This window comes from Ostrea edulis, chromosome 6 (assembly GCF_947568905.1).
Source record: "Ostrea edulis chromosome 6, xbOstEdul1.1, whole genome shotgun sequence".
In the NCBI taxonomy this organism is placed as follows: domain Eukaryota; kingdom Metazoa; phylum Mollusca; class Bivalvia; order Ostreida; family Ostreidae; genus Ostrea; species Ostrea edulis.
In genome coordinates, this window is record NC_079169.1 from 32,305,541 (window position 1) to 32,324,411 (window position 18,871).

The following is an 18,871-nucleotide window of genomic DNA, read 5'->3' on the forward strand; positions in this document are numbered from 1 at the left end:
AATCAATTATGGAAACTGCATTTTTAAACTATATGTACATGTTTCTTCTTTTGGATTGAATACACCATATATGATCTCTTTTACCCTGTTTTACCATGATTGAATTATTATTACAAAATCAAATACCATCTATTCAATGACTCCTTATTCGGGCAATTCCTATCTCTGTACTGTTTTAAGTTCACCTTTGTTAAGCTTTTCCCAACTCACGCTACCGTCTTTCAGTACTATCAGTACTTTGATTATGAAAGATAGTGCGGGTGACTCTTAGACCTCGTTATCTCTATTAATCAAAAATAGGTCGAAAAACAGAGGTGAAAGTTTTAAAGAATGGCATTGTGCATTAGGAAAGAGTAAGTAAGTATATTTTATTTTAAAGTCGGTGTGTACATTTATTATAAACAAGTCAACACAAGCTCTGTAGAGCCTTTTACCGACTATAAGAGATTGTATATCGTATGATTTATGTTTAAAGCTGTATGACCCGATGTTCATGTATTATTTTTGTACATAATTACTTTAAAGCAGATTCATTACTTTATAAAGTTATTAACTTTCCCTTAATTACATGCTTGAAAACAACTGCATGTAAAAGAAAACAGTGCGAATATTATTTAGAAAGTAAATATGGTGGCTACATATATAAATCATCCTAGAATAGACGTCTATAAATAGACCCACGCGCGTCAGGGGAATCCCAACATGATGTATTAACTCATACGCAACTGTCTAGTTTAAAGGCTGAAAGAGCTTAAAACAACGAATTACTAAGAGGTATTTGATATTTTTATTTCTATTAAACTTATGTTACGGTACTGTTATAACAAAATACACAGCTTTACACAGATAAGACCACCGATGATCTGAAAGTTTGAACTGGTCACGTGACTGTCACTTGAAATGGCAGTGACGCGGTTATTTGTAAACATCGATTTAAAATCAAATTATTTGGGTTAAAACAGATGAAATAATTTATGATAGGTCGTACAGTCTCATAACTACATACGTGCGATGATTTAATAGCGTTTTTTCGAGATGGAAAAAAATATTGTAATTCGGACCATACAGCTTTAACAATATCACAAGCAGTAATCACAAAAGTTTTATGGCAGTATTAAAAAATTATCATACGAAACATTTGGTCTTTCGGATTTTACTCGTACTACATTTACCACTCGCCTCTGTTTTAGGCTGGTCCCCTACACCACCACTTCGTTTTCGCTGTTATGATTAAGGTAGTGGGGAAAAACGAAGTGGCGGGATCGGGAACCAGACAACGAAATGGTGAATCTCTAGTATGTAAAAAAAAAAAAAAAAAAAGAAAAAAAGAGAAGAAGAAATATATTGTTATGCGCTTTCATTAAAATAAGATAGGTGAACATTTAGCGCCATGGGTCAAGCGGCGTCCAGACAGGAAGCGTTTTGGGAGGCCTGTGGGTTTGGGCACGAAGACAGAGTGAAGAAGTTCCTTGAAGATGGTGACATCGACGTTAACTGGGTATCTTACACAGTAAGTCACAAAACATGGCAGAGATACGTGACCTCTTACACCCTCCCCACCCACCCACACACAGAGTAAGTCACAAAACAAGGCAAAGTTACCCACCCACATACAGAGTAATTCATAAAAGAAAGCAGAGATACGTGACCTCTTAATCCCCCCCCCCCCCCCCCCCCACACACACACACACATACACACAGAGTAAGTCATAAAATAAGGCAGAGATACCTGACCTCTTATCCCCCCCCCCCCTTGACACACCCACACACAGAGTAAGTCATAAAACAAGGCAGAGATGCATGACTTTTATCCCCTATACACGCACACAAACACACACCAATATAGATCTAGAGGTTTACTGTAATATTCCACACCATTCATATATATTCACTCAATAACTGAATAATTGAGTTAGCATAGAGCACAGGGGCTTCTTAATCTTATATCCAGTATGTTTTCAATCTATTTAATATATATATGGTGTGACAGTTCAACCGAGCGAAGCATGAAATGGTCATATGTTTATGAACTTCAGATGAAGGAGCTTTCAGATTTACTGTCCTCGGTTCGCTCGACAGACCACTGCCTACTTTCCAGACTACTTAGAATTAAATTGTGATAAATTTTCACTCTCTCTGGACTGACAAATAACTCTTCTTCTGCCTTAAAATCGACAACTTTATGTTCTCCTTCAAATATACCGTCTTTCCTCGATTCCTAAAAATAGCTTCTTTAACAAAACGAATAAAGGTTTCGGAAAGTATCGTACTTTTTCATTAGATTTTATATACGATCCCGATAGTTTCCGAAGCTACACGATAAATGATTTTCACGATAAACGGAAAACCTGATACACGCAAAACACGATACACGATAGATCTGATAAACGCAAAACATGATAGAAAACGGAAAACCTGATGCACGATAGGATAGGATACACGCACGTTGCGATAGGATACACGCACGATACGATAGGATTAGAGCATGATAGGAATGTCAAGAATAACGTTGCGGGTACTGTATATACAACTACTAGTGTGCTACACATATATACAACTACTACACATATATACAACTACTAGTGCGCTACACATATATCCAACTACTATGCACACAAATGTCTGTACTAATACTAAACATAAAAGCTAAACCCTCACCCATAGGATACATTAGATATGTGTAGGATAGAATGAGAGAACATTACATTTCTGTTATTTTTTCAGCACGATTGTTGTCCAATTCATGTGGCATCCCAGGGAAAACCTAACATTGTAAGAATGCTGCTGGAGAAAGGGGCAAAGGTCAACGTTAAGGATGTGGTATGTCAAGCGAAACTATTCACTTATTTAAATGGTTCAGCTATATAGTCATTTGTTATTCCTTACAAAACATTTAGGCAATTATATCACTTGGGTTCGAATTTATTATTAAAGAGTAACTCTTTAATAGTAAATTCGAACCCAAGCGATATAATTGCCTGTGTTACAAAGGCATCTAGAGGAAGTAGGTAGCCCTAACTGAATCTAGTGTTACTGGGAATCTAGTGTTACTGGGAATCTAGTGTTACTGGGAATGTGTTATCTTGCATCAACAATAATGTCATGACAAGTGTTTCTAATGTTTTCAAATGATGGATAGTCGGCATCAAAACTATCAGTCAGCCTGTGTGATGTGCAATACATAGTTTTGGTTATATACATTTATATCCAAATATTTTTTGTCCCTGATATCTTTACATATTGTAATGTTAGCCATTTTCTCATGAACATGCTGCAGTTGTAAACAATGCGCATTCGAATCTTGATAAATAAGTTTGTCTATTTTAATGGCTGGGAATTGCAACAGAAATGAAATCAAAGCAGAATGTAAATATAAGACATGAATTTTGTTTTTAGAAGATACATATACATGAGGGCACGAACTGACAATGCTTCACGCCAGCTAGCATACTTTTCATGAAGCACATTATGAAGTATGCCAGCGTGAAGCATCCCAATTCATACTCTCATGTATTATGGATGTTTTTTCTGAAATATATAGCTTTTTCTTCACAGCGTGGAAGTCTACCTATTCACCATGCGGCTATGAAAGGTCACAATGAGGTTGTAAAGATACTGATCGATGCGGGATCAGAAATTGACACACAGGATAAAGTTAGTCTCTTTATTAAATTTTTCATTAGATACATATATCTATAAAGCTGCACTAAACCAACAATAATCACTTGACATATTAAACAGAAAAAAACATCTGAATTTAAAAAGGAGAAACAAGTATGTGACTGTAGTATACAAAATTGATTTTAGCCACTGAAAAGATGTACAGTATATTGATGTGGTCTAAATTTAGAATTGCTTTATTTCCACTAATTTGACCAACCCTAAATTATACTCCTTACACCTCATATTTATTTTAACAAATTGAACAAGAGATTATTGAATGAACATTGTCTTAGAGTTGATATTTGTATTTACACTGTATATCAGATGTGATTAACATCAAAGCATATCAAGTGAAATTAATAGTGATAGATAGTCAATATACCTGCAATGAGATTGTGATCAGAATGTTTCTTTGTTTACTCTAACATTAAAGTTTGAGAGAAAAAATAAAATTTATTTATTACCAACCTACACTGATTTTGTTGTGGATGTTATGGAAACACAACACTCATTAATTTTGGAGTCAGACTCCGTGTTTGAGAGTGGACAGATTGGGTTTTTTTTTTCAGAATGGTTGGACTGCATTACACTGTGCTGCCTACTGGAGTAAGCCTGATGTTGTGAAATGTCTGTTGAAGTATGGGGCTGATGTCCACATTCAAAATAAGGTCAGTTTACAGGTTATATACCCCCTAAACACACTAACATGATGATGCACTCTATGTACATTGTGAGGTGATCAATCTAAATTTGTGTACAGTGTAAGGCGATTGGTCTATTTCTGTGTACAGTGTAAGGGAATCAGACTGTTTGTGTACTGTATTGTATTATATTGTGAGGGGATTTAGCCGAAGGCTCAAGTGAGCTTTTCTGATCAAAATTTGTCCGTTGTCTGTCAACGTCGTCTTTGTTGTAAACTTTTCACATTTTCATCTTCTTCTCCAGAACCACTGGGTCAATTTCAACCAAATTTGGGACAAAGCATCCTTGGGTGAAAGGGTTTCAAGTTTGTTCAAATAAAGGGCCATGCCTCCTTCAAAGTGGAGATAATCATAAAATTGCAATAAGAGGGTGGGGTCATTTAAAAATCTTCTTTTCAAGAACCACTGCGCCAGAGGAGCTGAAATTTACATGAAAGCTTCCTGACATAGTGCGAGATTCAAGTTTGTTCAAATCATGTCCCCAGGGTAAAATGGGGCCACAATAGGGGATCAAAGTTTTACACAGGAATAAATAGGGAAAATCTTTTAAAATTCTCTTCTCAAGAACCACTGGACCAGGAAAGGAAAAATTTACATGAAAGTGTCCTGACATTGTGCAGATTCAAGATTGTTCAAATAATGGCCCCTGGTGGTGGGATGGGGCCACAATAGGGGATCAAATTTTACATACAAATATATAAGGAAAGTCATTCAAAATCTTCTTCTGAAGAATCACTGGGCCAGGAAAGTTTACATTTACATGAAAGCTTCCTGACATAGTGCAGATTCAAGTTTGTTCAAATCATGGCCCCCAGGGGTAGGATGGTGCCACAATAGGGGATAAAAAATTTACATATTAATATATAGAGAAAATCTTTAGATATAGGCCAAAGTGACTCAGGTGAGCGATGTGGCTGATGGGCCTCTTGTTTTGTTTTGTGATAAAAAAATTTCCATCATTAGGATCAGAGAACAGCACTACATGAAACAGCTCGATCACAACAAATGGGAGATTTTGATCTCGGAGAAATTGCACATGGACTTATTGAAGCAGGAAGTGATGTCAATGCAAAGAGCAGTGACCTGGGGGAGGTGTGGTGTTACAGATTATTATTGTGTTTGTGTTTTGCTCATTAGGACTTAAAATCTGTCATTTTCTTCCAAATCTAGTCCTCAAAATAAGTTGCATGTTTAAAACAACCATTCCCATTACCATAGCAACGTACAATTGTGGCCTATATTTATTATGTACATGTAATATTGGTCTTGACCTTTCACTAATTATGAACTCTACCTTGCATGGGTAAAGAATTATTGATAAGGTTAAAGTAGCAGATAGACAGATGGACAGAACCTAACATTCCCTGTTACTTGTTGTCTTTGAAGGAGTGGAAGGGGGGAGTAGAAATTTTATTTAAAAAAGAAATGAAATTCAAATTTTACAGCATTTCAAATTATTTTAAAGAAAAGGAAAAAAGAATTTCATGTGGAGAATGCTTTTACTCTCTGTATATGAAAGCATATTGCAATATAATTTTTTTAGGCAGATTTCACTGGCCTGATGTTTGCCAGCTATCACAACCACCCAGAAGTAGCCAGTGCTTTGATCAATGCAGGGTGTGAAATCAATGCGTTTGGAACAGTAAGTCCTACTGGCAATAAATTCAACAGCAACAACTGGAGTAAATTCCAGGATTTCTTTATTCATATCATACACATCTCTGCTAGCCTGGGGTTTTCGGTCCACTCTGCTCCCCACAAATGAGCGGAGTGGACCAAATACCCTTGGCTAGCAAAGATGATCACATAGGTTACAGTTGTTTAAAATGGCAAATCTTGCCTCTCTCTTTGTAGAACCGCTGGACTGCACTACACTGGGCCTGTGACCGTGGTAACGAAGAGATTGTGTTTCTTCTTTTAGAGGCAGGGATTGATCCAACGATCAGAGGATGGGTAGGTAGAGATAAAAATTGATATAAAGATCAGGAGATGGTAGGTAGAGGTGGGAATTAATCTAACGATCAGAAGATGGTAGGGAGAGGTGGGAATTAATCTCACAATCAGGAATCAATAAAAAGATCAGGAGATGGTAGGTAGAGTTTAGAATGGTAGGTAGAGGTGGGAATCGATCTAACGATCAGAAGATGGTACTACTAGGTAGAGGTGGGAATTCTTCTAACAATCAGAGGATGGGTAAGTGGAGACAGGGATTGATTCAAAAGATATTTATTGGTTATGATGATTGACTTATACATGTACATTAAAAAATGTTTATAACAAATACACTTATATTGTATCATAAAACATGGTTATAACAGACATATAATGCATGGTTAAACATACAGTCCCTGAAACTGACTTAGCCTATATGTATAGTAAAACATGGTTAAAACTAACAGACTTAGCCTATATGTACAGTAAAACATGGTTACAACAAGCAGACTTAGCCTATGTGTATAGTAAAACATGGTTAAAACTAACAGACTTAGCCTATGTGTATAGTAAAACATGGTTACAACAAGCAGACTTAGCCTATATGTACAGTAAAACATGGTTAAAACAAGCAGACTTAGCCTATATGTATAGTAAAACATGGTTACAACAAGCAGACTTAGCCTATGTGTATAGTAAAACATGGTTAAAAGAAACAAAAATGAATAACAAAACATACAAAAAGGAATGTTAAATACAGATTAGAATGATAATATAACTAAGTTTCCTTATTATCAAAAACATATGCTGTCTTCTCCGACATTTGTTTTGACATTGTTTTAGTAATGTAGAGTGGGGATTGGAAATGATGAAAACCATCCTAGATGAAATATTTATAAGGAGTGTTTATCTCTATTACAGAGAAACGAGCTGGCTTCAGACCGTTGCCAAAGTGACGAGGTGAAGGAAATGGTGATGAACGCTGTCAACATGTTTGAGGAGATGTCACTCTTGGATCACAAGGTTTGTTCCAAGTAACTGTCATACAAAATGTAGGAATATCTCAATTTCAGGAAGTGACTCTACTTTAATTTTCATTCTTTTGTGACAGTAGTTTGACTCTTCCATTGTTTACGAGAAACTTGAGACAAGTTACAATGAGACTTTTTGACACTATGGGACAATTCAATATGAGAAAATGCATATTTGCTAGCCACAGATTTCTTATTATATGCTATTTCTTTACACCCTTTTTCTATGGTAAGCTAACTCTAAACAGTCTGAAATATATGACATAAACTATCCAGACCTTTAGATAATGCAGTAGGCCTAGACAAGACTCGACACTAAGGCACATCTGACCTACTCAGACTTGTGAAAGTTTGGTTCAGTCTAATGTATTTTTTGTGAAGATAGTTCGACTGGTGATGTCAAAATATCACATGTGTAGCTATAAAACCAAAGTATACATATTTGAAATCTCTAAAATAACATCAATGTTCACCGTAACTTTGTAATTTACAGTACTTATCGTGTTTTGCTTTAAATTTGTTTTCAATATATCTCGATCTTCTCCCCAGAGTTATCCTTCCTGTCACGCTCTCTAATATACTACTTCCTCTGGTGGCATATTGAAAGTCATTTTGTTTTCGACAACTGCTGTGCTCTGTGGTGCATTTCTTAGTAAACAAACCTGTAAAAATAAGTTTGGATTTAATATCAGCTTCTTCTCCGATCAAATATAATGAAATTGATGGATGATATAATTATGATACGTTAGTTTTTACATTTCTACCAATGTTGATTTGATCCGACAGTGTCGCTTTTCTATCTAATGTTAAATGCGCTGGTTTCTCTGGCGGAGGTAAAGGGGGAGTCAAGGGTACATCAAAGAAATCGAAAGGCAGAGCATGTTTTAATGCAACATCGCAATGAAGTCTAGCCTTATGCTAATTTGTGTAATCCTGGATAAATAAAGGCTATTATTAAACAAACAATATGTGCAACAATCAGAATGAATACAGCATAAGTCATTTTAATATGTTAGACCTGAATTTTCCAAAAATCATCTCATATTTCATTCTCTAGAAATGCATACTCGTAATTTCGATGACAGAATGATTTTTGTAATAATTATATAATACAGAGTATGTTATTATGGTACTGAGAGAGAAGAAATACATGTAATTTAAATGAGTCAGGTTTAGTGATGTAGGTCAGGTCTAGTGAAAGTTTAAGCTACTGGTCCAACTGGTATAGCTCATTTTAAAGTTAGTATTGAGCCCTGGGTTTTTGAGGAGGAGATTAACATATTAGAAACTCACAGCAAGTGAAGATGAAGAATATCCAACTCAGAGTCTATGAGACTTTGAGATATGATATAATTCAATATAATATAATACCTTTGAAACAATGCAGTTTGAAATTAAGGTATATTCAATGTATATCGGAAGGAATATGATGTGCAATTTTGAAGGATTTAAATCAACATATTTGTTTATTGTTAAATAATGATGAAAGTGAAGTAGATGAAATTCACATGATTGGTAAATGAATAGAAGCTGACCTTTTATCACCTGAGACTTTTTGAAGAGTTATCTGCCCTCTGTATAAATAAGAAAAAACTAATTTTCTAAAACTTTGTTTGGTAAATGTTAAATTTTATTTCACGGCATTATAAAGAGAAAGTGTATTTAACTTTTTACCAAGAGATTCATTTTCAAATCAATCTAATTAAAATTAGATCTTCCATCCGCTCCCCAGTTTTCGATACGTCGCTTCCACGCGACGTATCGAAAACTGGGGAGCGGATGGAAGATCTAATTTTAATTAGATTGATTTGAAAATATAATTTCTTTTTAATATATTTATCATAAAACTCTTCCCACAAAGACTTCAATGTTAAATTCTAGGTGAAATAAATCAAGCAGTAAACAAAATTTTGAAAATTCCTAGGTGGATTATTTTTATTTGATGAACCCTTCAAAATGATACCATGATTGCAAAAATCCCACCATCCATTAACTAGATATGAAATATGTACTTTATAGTACCATGGGGATCCGGACCCCTTGCTTGTCGTAAGAGTCGACTAAATGGGGGTGGTCCTTCTGATGAGACCTCAAAAATCGAGGTCCCGTGTCACAGCAGGTGTGGCACGATAAAGATCCCTCCCTGGTCAAAGGATGTAAGCGCCAAGCATGGGCCTAAATTTTGTAGCCCCTCACCGGCAATGGTGATGTCTCCATATGAGTGAAATATTCTTGAAAGGGACGTTAAACAATATACAATCAATCTTAAGAGAAATTACAATGAGACTCTTGAGAAAATTCAGTATGGGACTAAGGCAATTCAATCAGAAACAAGATGTACTGTGAGCAATGCTCACTAAGAATACCCCCCGCTTACCCCAATCTCCCAAAGGGTGTTGTTAATAGGTATAAACTAGGAACACAGCATCTCCATGCGATGAAAAAAGCCGTTAAAGAATTTAAATGGAAACCATATTGCCACTTCGATGTCCAGTGCACGTGACCTTTGACCTTTTGACCCCAAAATTAATAGCGACATCTTCATCCCATGGGTAGTCCATATGTATGATATGGTGACTGTAGGTGGAAAGGATAACGCTTTAGAGCCCGGAAACCATATTGCTACTTCAATGTCCAGTGTGCTTGACCTTTGGACCCCAAAATCGATAGGGAACATCTTCATCCCATGGGTAGTCCATATGTATGATATGGTGACTGTAGGTGGAAAGGATAACGCTTTAGAGCCCGGAAACCATATTGCTACTTGGATGTCCAGTGCGCTTGACCTTTGACCTTTTGACCCCAAAATCGATAGGGAACATCTTCATCCCATGGGTAGTCCATATATATGATATGGTGACGGTAGGTGGAAAGGATAATGCTTTAGAGCCCGGAAACCATTGTGTTTACAGACGGATGGACAGACGGACAACCCGATTCCAGTATACCCCCCCCCCCCCCCCCCCCCCCCCCAACTTGTTGCGGGTATAAATATGAGAATATAAAAAGACAATTTGGTTTGAAATTCTGAAATATTTCAATATGAGATTACGACACAATTCGATATGAGACTAGGAGATAATTCAATATTAGGCCCAAGGACAATTACTCAATATGAAACTCTTGAGAATATTCAGTGTTATTTTGAGATAATTTAGCATGAGATTCCGAGACAATTCAGTACAAGCTATTTCTGTATGAGATTGATACATTTAAGTAGGAGAAACTTAGCAATCAGTAGAGGTGTTCATATCTGTTCTACCCTTTTACTGACCACAGGTATCTGGTGACAATATTCAGAAGGGTAGCTCAAAGAGTCCTGTGACCATTCAACAACTGACCAACAATCTAACAACTTCCAAAGGCAAGACAACTGTAAATACAGAGTCCGGTACAAAGGACACTACAACAAAATCTGACAAATCAGAAAGTCAACCAAAAAAGGAAACCAAGAAATCAGAAAAACAACGCAACTTAGAGGGCACACATAAATCAGAAAGTCAACCAAACTTGGAGGAAATAGATGAATCTGAAAAACAACCAAACTCAGATGAAACAGACAAATCAGAAAAACAAGATAACATAGAGGAAACCAACAAGGGGATTGTTAAGGTGGACAGCATAACCAGAACGGAGCAGCTTGAAAAAGTTAGCTCCCCTAGCAAGGATGAGACCAGAATGGCCAATGACCGGGAAACAAGTGAATGTGAACAGACAGATAGACAGAGTGCCAGCAGTGGGAATCCTGAACACTCCAGCTGATGGATGTAGAATGTAAATGCTCAGTCTGAGATCTATAACATTGTTTCAGTGCCATGGTTTACTGGGGATGTCTCCTGTATGAGAGTCTAACGTGTAGATATTGGAATGAGTGTTTGTTGTAAGTTTTTTTAATACCAAACCCTACCAGATCATGTCCTGTGACACTTTACCACATTGTGCCTTCCCAGATTGTTTATCACTCTTAACATCATATAATTAGGATTGATACCATCATGATACACCACCTTCTTGATACACCACCCTCATGATATGATGTGTATGGCACATTGATAGCAACACGGTTACATGTACATATAAAGAATGAAATGTTTACTTTGTTTGGATTATTGGAAAATAAAAACAATTAAAGGTTGCATATTGCCTATTATATAAAAATTACTCCATGCTTCTATCATAAGACACATTTATATTCACTGTGTAGTAATAAAGGCCTAGTTCGATCATCAATGGCAGTAGTTGTCTAGTTGATTTCCGGACCTTCAGTGTGCATGTCTGGTTAGCATTCTTTAAGCGTGGGTTGGTATATGGTAGATCAGACATTAGCAGTAATACTCCTTCAGTTTCAAACAAAAACAGTTTGATTATACTTTGGATCGACTCTAGTTACTAAAGTTGAGGATCAAGCTAGGCAGAAGTTTTGATGTAAATATAATGGAAGGTTGCTTGAATTTTGATTTCACCTAGACACATGTGCATGTATATTGTGTTCATAATCATAATGGCGTTTTTAGTGAGAATTACAAATCATCCATTTGAATTAATAAACTTAATGCTTATAAGCTGCAACTAATGTAAATCTGTAAATTAATAACATTGTAAATTTGTAAGTGATTAGAAAGTTGTACATGCGATTGTAGTTACACAATATGCGACATGTTACTTGTGATAACACTATTGAACACCGAACAGTTTGTAGTGTAATGTAAAACAAATTATTTCCCCTCAGAAGTGTGATTAACAGTTTGAACAAAATATTTCCTCTTGGCAATACGAGTAGCTGCTCGAACAAATCTTTTCCTCTTTGCATTACCATTAGCAGCTTGAACATATTATTTTCTGTGTGAGGAATGAAATTGACATTAATGTACCAAACACTGAACAGAACAAAAAAATCAAACAAAACTGCAAAGTTCTGCGATGAATCATGTCGGCCCTAATTATAATAAAATCAAAGTGTAAAGTCCTGCATTATAAGAGTCGAATGATTCCAAATTATTTACTCATCTCATTTCTGCAATACAATTCATGAAGGCATTGTTTAATAGGCCAAACAACATGTTGTGTAGATAGACATTTTAACTGGGGTTTTGTTTCATTGCAGAGATTCAGTAGCATATAAATTTTGGTCTGTCTGCAAAACCTTTAACCTTGGCCTAACATTTGAATGCTTTGTGCTAGGACTTTCATATTTGATTTGTGTACTCCTTGTGACAAGACCTTTGTTTTTGTACCAGATTTGTTTTTACCTCATGACCTTTACCATAGAGTTTGACCTACTTTTTAAAAACTTTATGCCATATCTTTTAACGTTTCCTGCTAGAACTTTCATATTTCACATGTGTATTCCTTGTGACAAGACCTTTCATTTGGTACCAGAATTACTTAGCTGCCATATAGGGACATCACATCATGTTTATGTACCTGCACTGCAACCTGTATAGTGGAAGCACTGGAACTATTGGGGATCTCTGCAACTGTGTGCAGATTTATGGTCACCTACTAATCTAATGTACTACTTTGACAAATAAACTATGATTTTTGGTGCTTTACTATTAATATTCTTCCTAGTGTTGAAATCTGACGTAACCTTCCCCACTGTTTAATCCCGGGGCTCCTTTATATCAGCCATGGCTGTTCTGTGCATTCTATATACAATTTGACAGATTGCAAGTTTTGTTCACGGAGATTTGTGCAATAAAAGAAAACGACAGAATGATTTTTTTGTGTTCATTAAGAGTCGACATACAACTAATTACCTTTTCGAGTGGGACGTTAAACAATATACAATCAATCATCAAGTTACATTAAGTAAGGGTAGTGGTTATTATTGAATTCACTTTCAATAACACATGCAAAATGCTTAAAAACATTTACAAAATATCCATAATTTAATATGGAAAAAAATATGTAATTTTTTATGTTATCGATTGAATTAGTTTTTGCTAAGTTGTCAATATTCCAAATATTGATATATATGTAAATTATAAATTAACACTTCTAGTACATTAAAAGATGTATGAAAGACTAATTTAACATGGATTAATTTTGAGCCTCAATGACACCATATAATTCATTACACTACAGATCATTTGTGTTATTAAATATACATGTATATACCAATCCTTTCAATGTGTTTTATTTCACATTGTGATTCTGCAACTTTTCTCAAAGTGGCTACACCTTTCTTGACACACCCGCTTGAAAAAAGTAATCGGGTTCTACATGTATATTATTGCTAAAGTAATTTGATCCAAAGAGTTGGATCATGACTCGTTGACTGATATGGATCATCAAACTTGGATATTTTGCATCTCGTTTGTTTGATCCGATGATCCACATCCATCAACTGGACATGATCCGACTCTTCAAAGCAGAAATGCTGCAGATTTCAAACTGCTGTACAATATTGGATAGAATGCTTTTTATCAATGATTTTATTAAAATCATTGGACTGAAATTGTCGATTTATGGGCAGTTTTTGGGCATTGCCTTTTGTCAGTTTGTGGGCAATCTTTATATTTGTCAGTTTGTGGACAATCTTTATACATTGTATTTGTCAGTTTGTGGGCAATCTTTATATTTGTCAGTTTGTGGGCAATCTTTATATTTGTCAGTTTGTGCAGTTTTTTGTTAGTGTGCATCGTCTTCTCTCAATCTTTCGTCAGTTTGTGGACATTTTCATGTCAGTTTTGTTAGTTTGTGGGTACTGTAAACAAACATATTCGCGTGCAAGAAAGGTTTGCGAGAACCACTTCATCGAGAAATATTTCTCACTGCGAACCAGATCTTTAAGATTATCTTAGTCACGAAAATTAGTCGCCATGAACCAGTTCAATACGAGTAAATTGCGAAATAAAGTTGTCACAAATGAAAGTCAGTTTACAGTACTTGATTTTGTTATATTGCATGCAGTTTGTGGGTACTGTCTATTGCTAGTCTGTATGCACTGCCTTTTGTTAGTTTGTGGGTACTGACTTTTGTTTATTTGTGGGCACTGGCTCTATCACTTAATTACAGTCAACAATCTACAAAGAAAGGAATTCTAATTAAGTACACACATACAGTATGTACATGTAAAAAGTGTCATTCCTCACAGAAGACTTGGTCCCTTAAATTTCAAACATAAACACAGCAACAAAACACTCAGATTATGTATATATACATTAAAGACATAGTAATAAAATTGTCTCAAATACACTTAAAGTTCACATTTCTGTCCATTGTAAAACATGTTGATTTAAATATTATGATTCACATAATAAATATATAAATAAAATCAATAAAAAATGTATTGGATCCATAAAATCCATAAAGATTTATTTAAAATCATTAGATGCAATCAATTATACCAATCAAAACATTTTTTTAAAAATCTTGCAGTAAAATTTACACTATATTTCAATTTTCTCTTTGTAAATACTCAAGGAACATGAATTTGTGTACACCATATATTTCATAAAGCCTGTATCACAAATCATGAAAGGACAATCCGTACTACATATGTTGAGAGAAATTCTCGTCATTTGCCTGTTATTCATCAATTTCCTTGTCGTACGACAACACCATGACTTTCTCAAACTTCCCCCCGACCCAAATTCGACTATTAGAATCGAGTCCCATACAGAGTGGATACCTCAAGCCCCCCTCGTATGCCGCAATGACCTTGAAAAGATCGTAGTTGGGTTGAAATATGATGATTTTGTTATTGGTGTAATCGCAAACCAGCAAACGTTGTCGATAATCACAAGCCACATCCCAGGGGTCAAAAGGTCGTTCAAAAATATCCTTGTGACCATCAAACGTCTTTATCACTACGCCGATCTTGTTGAATAACTGCAGTCGACCCTCGTTTCTTTGAATTTTGTCCACCACAATGATGTCACCATTTCTGTTTTCAGTCAAACGTCGAGGTACCACAAAAAATCGCTCCGTTTTTTCTTTGTTATAAAATTCAATTTCCATCAAATGCTCACCCGACTGGGACACTCGTGCCACCAGTCGCCGTTTCTCAAACGGAATGTTGTAATCGTAGTAAGTTTCACACAAGGTCACAAGAATGTTTCCTTCTCGTGAGCAACATATGCCAAGTGGCATTAACTTTTGGAACTTGTGAATCTCCGTTATGACATCAATGTTTGTAACCTTCATCACTCGTTTATTTAGTGGATCTGTTGCCAGCAGATCGCGCTCCTTATTCATTGCCAAACATTCTACACTAGTTTTGAAGTCCAACTCACGGACCACCTTCCCCCCCACTGTCACAAGGAGATTGCTCTCTGAGCCAACTTTGTGCATCCAGGTGAGAGCTGGTGAAATGGGGCAGATAGAGTAGATGTCCAAGGGACAGTTTTTGGGACCAAATGGATCAATTTCTCGCCGCTCTATAAAAGGGTAAATTTCCGAACCTAACTCCACCATCTTCATCAAGTCGTCCACTTGTGTGATGATCACCTGTGAATTTGCAGGGTCCTGTGCTTGTTTCACCTCGGCGATGAATTCAATGTCTGTTTTCATATTTTTGTCATTTGGATCTAGCCAATTTATGGGCAAATATTTTTCATTTTCATGCTTTATAACCAATTTTTTCAGAAGCTTGTTATCCAATCGTGTATTAAGAACCTTCCGTAAAATGCTCGCATTTGGAATCTCAGCGGAGACAGTGCTTGCCTGAATGAAACCGAGAGCAGCTTGAATTTCCTCTGTCAGCTCAAACGGTTCTTCTCCATGTCTGTTTGGGTTATATTTTGCAATTTCCTGTATGATATCTTCTCCTATTCGGTCTACTTTAGTGTGAATGATGTCCACAACTGTTGTTCCACCACGATGTATGACAACACGCTTATAGATTTTCTGAAATCTGATTTTTAATTGCATAATGCCAGATAAAATTCTCTCACAGGTATCTTCCAATATAGCTGCTTTTTTATTTGGTTCAAACTGTGGATTTTGTCTTAACTGATCAGTTTCTGCTTTCATATCAGTTGAATTACTAAAGTCTTTTTCAACATCCTCTACTTCCTTTTTTTCTATAAGAAATATTGCCTGTTCGATAAATTTTTTGCGCTCTGTTGGAGCCAGACGGTGAAGAACTGCAGTAGCAGTATTTTTTGTCAGAGCAACCCAAGCTTCCTGAACAGAGGTTAATCGACTTGGAGGTGGAAGTTTCAACCACTCTCTAACAGCTTCGGTGAATCCATGATCTGATTCGAACTCGTCTGACAACACATCACAATCGTCACCACTATCATATTCATCCTCATCAATATCATCCACAAACTCGCCGATTCTGAGGTCCCCATATTTACTGATCTCGTTAGGCTCATTGCTATGGATATCAAATTTGTTCTCCTTCAGATAGAGGATTGCTTCACGGTCCAAGTCCTCCCTGAAAATTTGCCACCTCTTGCACTCTTCCTCACAGTGACTGCATTTGGTCTCTATATCTTGAGTATCGAGTATTTGACCATCATTCACTTCATGAACAAACTGTCCGTATTCTTGTAGAATCTTGATCTTTTCAAACAAAATTTCATCTTTGGCAACATATTCTCTAAATTCCTCGTCGTCTTCTAAAATCTTCATCGTCTCCAGTAATTCATCCTCTCGTGCAATATCTCTAAGAGTTGGTTCATTTGCAAAAGTAAAAGTCATTCTTGGTGGGCTTCTAGAAATATCATCAGGATCTTGATCCTTAAAACTTTGTTTTTGTTTCTTTTTGCGAGTCTTTTTCGTTGATTTTGGGTCTTCGTCTTTATTGGTCGAGTTATCACTGCTATCACTAGAGTCTTCCTTCCGGGAGTCCTCTATAGTTAACAGAGTGTTATCAAACCTACTAGAATCAATCGGCACTAAGCGTTTTAGACTTTTAGGATCATGTTTATGACTCCCATGGCAACATGTACACGACTCCTTTTTCCTACTTGACCCAAGTCGACGCGTACTCACATATCCCCCTGGTAAACGTCTTTTTCCGCGAATGTTCACTGGGATGAGTTCCTCTTCAGGTTCCACATTTGTGGCCTCAGAGTCTGACGGATCGTACGGCATCAACTCGCACCAGCGATGCTGATCACCATGATGATTCATCCGTAGACAGGGCTCACAACAAATCACACGACAGGTGGTACACATAAACTGGTGCTCCTCCTTGTTGGCCATGTGAGGACAGTTCTCCACCTGCTGTTTTTCTTTTGAAGTCTTGACCGCCACTTCCTGATTGGCCTTGATAATCTCGTCCAAATCGATTTCGTCATCGGTTGCTTTCTTTTTGCTTTTCTTTCCCTTTTTACTCCGCCCCTTTGGTTCCACATTTTCTGTATTTTCATCTTTCTTCATCAAGATGTTATTTTTAGGCATGTTTATTATGTACAAGGACAACTTGAAGAGTATCAGTAACAAAGCTGAATCTGACCTAAAATTAGAACAGTAAATAGTATTAATTATATAACAAAAATGTTAAAAATACTGAAACCTCTACACTAATCACCACATGATGATTCTAATTTTAATTTTATATTAATGCTATAATACAATAAATTTAAGCTAGGGTTAATTAATGTCATTGACATCCTTCTTTAAACTAAATTCTGAACAGATTATCTTGTCTAGTCAAAGTTAACCACCTTGTTATCTTACTACCATGTTTTATTTAAATTCTTTCTATTGTTTTATCATTAACTTTATAGCTCTTGCAGGTCTTTTATTGGTATATTATCATTGATTATTAGCACAAACATTGTACAGTCCATAGAAACTATATGTAATTTTGCACTTTATAAATGAATAAAATAATAATAATTATGTAGTCAATATTACATAATTATATAGTTACATAATATTATACTAGTCATCAGAGATTCAATTTTGGTAACAGTGCACATTGCAGTGGATACATATGTATATATAAAACCTGCAGCAGTTTAACCAATCTCCAGTAAATTGCCGAATGTTTAATTCTGGTCTACATAAATTGCATCAATCATCAGGTGAGGCTTCCACACCTGTGGCCTCAAACTCATGTAATGTTATATTGGTCATTCATAGCTGCTATGAGGTAGTTCCCTGGTTTGAAGAAATTTGTATGTAAAATTGGGTGCTAGTTTTGTCTTATATTTATTTTAATCATCCACAGGTAAAATCTTAAAAAAAAAAACAACATACAAGATCGATATTAGAGGTGTAAGACAAGAGATTTATCAATTGTATTGATCGTAATACTCTGAACGGTTGTGTGGTCATTTTGGAATCATGGTGCTGGAAATGGGTTTTTTCCCCCATACAAGAATCAGTCTGATATATTTTTATATATATATATATATATATATATCTCTCTCTCTCTCTTAACATAGCAAATGACTAAAACAAGGTAGTAATTAATGTAGACTTCCTTATTTTTCTAAGTAAATAAATAACAATCATTCAGAAGTACTAATACTGTCAGAGTTCACACTTCTGCACTGCACACATCTATAATTATATATGAAATACTGATTGCAGACAAGATTTAAATTAACAACATGATACATTGTATATACAATAAAA

The 18,871-nt window shown here is 35.8% G+C and overlaps 2 protein-coding genes across 3 annotated transcripts in view; one reads left to right on the top strand and one right to left on the bottom strand.

Annotated features, from left to right (window-relative positions):
* The first annotated feature begins 305 nt into the window (after positions 1-305).
* On the top strand, positions 306-13,043 carry LOC125647174 (ankyrin repeat and sterile alpha motif domain-containing protein 1B-like). 2 transcript variants are annotated; one of them, XM_056139342.1, is made up of 10 exons: positions 306-467; positions 1,069-1,510; positions 2,725-2,820; positions 3,556-3,654; positions 4,233-4,331; positions 5,328-5,456; positions 5,908-6,006; positions 6,219-6,317; positions 7,218-7,319; positions 10,607-13,043. In XM_056139342.1, the coding sequence occupies exons 2-10, from the start codon at positions 1,391-1,393 to the stop codon at positions 11,087-11,089; spliced, it is 1,326 nt and encodes a 441-aa protein (XP_055995317.1). In that variant the 5' UTR covers positions 306-467; positions 1,069-1,390; the 3' UTR covers positions 11,090-13,043. The 2 variants fall into 2 exon arrangements, with proteins under 2 accessions (XP_055995317.1, XP_055995316.1); XM_056139341.1 differs by lacking the exon at positions 306-467 and having other exon boundaries at positions 686-1,510.
* Positions 13,044-14,474: 1,431 nt separating this feature from the next.
* The window catches only part of LOC125647170 (uncharacterized), a 7,719-nt gene continuing 3,322 nt past the window's right edge, over positions 14,475-18,871 (bottom strand). Inside the window, exon 2 of the mRNA XM_048873855.2 lies at positions 14,475-17,741. Within this exon, the coding sequence (XP_048729812.1) occupies positions 14,861-17,686 (2,826 nt within the window). The 5' untranslated portion in view covers positions 17,687-17,741 and the 3' untranslated portion in view covers positions 14,475-14,860. The remainder of the gene's footprint in view (positions 17,742-18,871) is intronic.

What these genes read in the sequence shown, in the direction of transcription:
- LOC125647174 (XM_056139342.1), top strand. Translation starts at nt 1,391, where the DNA reads ATGGGTCAAGCGGCGTCCAGACAGGAAGCGTTTTGGGAGGCCTGTGGG. An exon ending in AGGTCAACGTTAAGGATGTG is followed by an intron (nt 2,821 to 3,555) that starts GTATGTCAAGCG and finishes TTTTCTTCACAG; the next exon opens with CGTGGAAGTCTACCTATTCA. An exon ending in AAATCAATGCGTTTGGAACA is followed by an intron (nt 6,007 to 6,218) that starts GTAAGTCCTACT and finishes CTCTCTTTGTAG; the next exon opens with AACCGCTGGACTGCACTACA.